Below are 2,292 nucleotides of genomic sequence, written 5' to 3' on the forward strand. Positions count from 1 at the left end.
ACCACGTGCCGGCTCAGTGGTGTGTCCCACCCCCGTCCCTCTCTCTCGACACTGGTCTGGTCCTTCTCCACCAGCTGTTCCTGGTGCTTCTGCGCAGTAACTGAGAATCAGAATCACAGAATCTCCTGAGCTGGAAGGGACCCCCAAGGCTCAAATCCAGCTCCTGGCCCTGCACAGACACCCCAACAATCCCACCCTGTGCCTGGCCGCGTTGTCCCAGTGCTCCTGGAGCTCTGGCAGCCTCGGGGCTGTGACCTGTCCAGCCTTAGTGGCCTGGCAGGGTTCACCTGGTGGCTCCAGCCCCTTTGGGGTGTGCCAGGCAGACACAGAACACGTCCGGCTGTGCCCAGTCACCCACCCCTTCCCGTGGGGTTGACCCTCCTCAGTGGGCAGCTCCTGTCTCCAGGCTGGGAGGGCAGTGCCAGTGGCCAGGGGAGGCGTTTGTCCTGGCAGTGACCGTGTTTCCTGTGGCAGTTTGGCAGCCTGGAGCAGAAGCTGGCGCTGGCCGAGCGCATGCGTGGCCACGTGCTGTCCCTGGCCCTGCAGATGTACGGCTGCAGGGTGATCCAGAAGGCCCTGGAGTTCATCCCCCCAGACCAGCAGGTAATTGTAAGTTTCAATTTTAACTTTCTTCTTGATGTTTGACGTTCCTGAGCTGTCTCCTCCTGTCCCTCTCGTGCCTGGTGTTCCCTTGGTTTGGTTCCTGGCATGTTTGTGGTGTTTCTTGTGCGTGAGGAGTCCGTGCCACTGTCCTTGGGTGTCGTTGTCACCTCCTTGTCCCCTTCCCTGGCCATGGGGCTGCTTCTCTGTTACTTGCCTGGAAACAGGGAAAACTGAGAATGAGGGTGAATCAAAAGAGATTCTTAAATCCCTTGAAGGAAGAGTTTTGTCTTTAATATTCACCGAGTTATTGCTATGTGGGTCAGCATCCTGCGCTCCTGCAGGGAGATGGATGAGGAGCTCCTCGTTCTGGCTTTGGAGAGATGTGGCTGATAGCCCCACTCAGAGCTCATTAATAAAGCTCTTCCTCAAGGGTTTCAGGAACAATGAATTGAGAGGAAAAAGACGCTGGGAGGGCTGGCTCGGGAAGGGTTGGGAACGGTTGTAACAGGAATCTCAGTGTAGGTTATGAAATTAAAAATCTGAAAGAGGCTTTAGGAGTGTCCTTCCCTCTAGGCTGAGCCTGAGCCAAGTGTGTCAGTGGGGCAGTGCCAGGCTCCAGCACTGCTGCTCCAAGGATTTGCTGTCTCCTCCAGAATGGCATTTTTGAGTACTCAGCTCTCCCGAAATTCCTGGGTTTGATTCAGCTACAAAACTGAACTCACCCAGATTTTGTCAGAGCATTAAAATGCCCCCAAGTGTCATTTCTGTTCATGAGTGCAGCTTCCAGCCTGCACGTGGGGTACCTCAGTCATGTCTGAAGTTCATTAATTCCTTAATTATCATCTCTGTAAAATCCCAGCAAGTTCTGAACCCAGAGCTGACCCTGTTCTGGGGACAGGTGACCCTGATACACAAGGACTTCATGAACTTTGGGCATTTTAGATTTGTTTCTCTTTGAGGGGAGCAGAGAGGAAATTGGGGGATGCACAGGAACGCTGTGGATCAGTTGGGATTTCTTTAATTTGGATACATGGAAGAGGATGCTCGTCAAGAAGGGCTTCATCTTCCTGCAATCCCAGGATGGGTTGGGTTGGAATGGAGCTCCAAGCTCCCGTTCCAGGGACCCTCCCAGCAGGCCAGGTTCTAATGGGATGGCAGAGCAGGATTTTCCCTGCTGGTTGCTGTAGCCCAGCAAAGCTTCATCTCGTGGCCACTGGAGCATTCCTGTGCCGTTCCTGCCCAGGCCAGCAGTGCCAGCTGTGCCCTCCTGACTGGGGATGCTGGTGGTGCTTTCTGTTTGTGCTCTCTCCTCCCGTAGAACGAGATGGTTCGGGAGCTGGACGGGCACGTGCTCAAGTGCGTCAAGGACCAGAACGGGAACCACGTGGTGCAGAAGTGCATCGAGTGTGTGCAGCCTCAGTCCCTGCAGTTCATCATCGACGCCTTCAAGGGACAGGTGAGGCCCTGCCCAGCTCCTGGCCCTGCTTGGAGCAGCCTCGGAGTGGCTGCGGCTTCAGCTCTTGGGAGTTGTCAGTTTTAGCGACCATGGCTTGCGAGGCTGATGCAGCCACATGAGGGAGGCCTTGGTCACATCCCTGTTACCATTTCTGGGCAGGTCTGTGAGAGCAGAGCAGGATGGGTTTGGGGAGCAGAGCAGGATGGGTTTGGAGGGCAGAGCAGGATGGGTTT

The 2,292-nt window shown here is 55.2% G+C and overlaps 1 protein-coding gene across 1 annotated transcript in view; it reads left to right on the forward strand.

Annotated features, from left to right (window-relative positions):
- The window catches only part of PUM1 (pumilio RNA binding family member 1), a 73,179-nt gene that overhangs the window by 59,350 nt on the left and 11,537 nt on the right, over nucleotides 1-2,292 (forward strand). The window contains exons 17-18 of the mRNA XM_017743731.1: nucleotides 475-603; nucleotides 1,922-2,059. Coding sequence (XP_017599220.1) covers nucleotides 475-603; nucleotides 1,922-2,059 — 267 coding nt within the window. The remainder of the gene's footprint in view (nucleotides 1-474; nucleotides 604-1,921; nucleotides 2,060-2,292) is intronic.

Source organism: Corvus brachyrhynchos, unplaced genomic scaffold (assembly GCF_000691975.1).
Source record: "Corvus brachyrhynchos isolate BGI_N302 unplaced genomic scaffold, ASM69197v1 scaffold580, whole genome shotgun sequence".
In the NCBI taxonomy this organism is placed as follows: Eukaryota; Metazoa; Chordata; class Aves; order Passeriformes; family Corvidae; genus Corvus; species Corvus brachyrhynchos.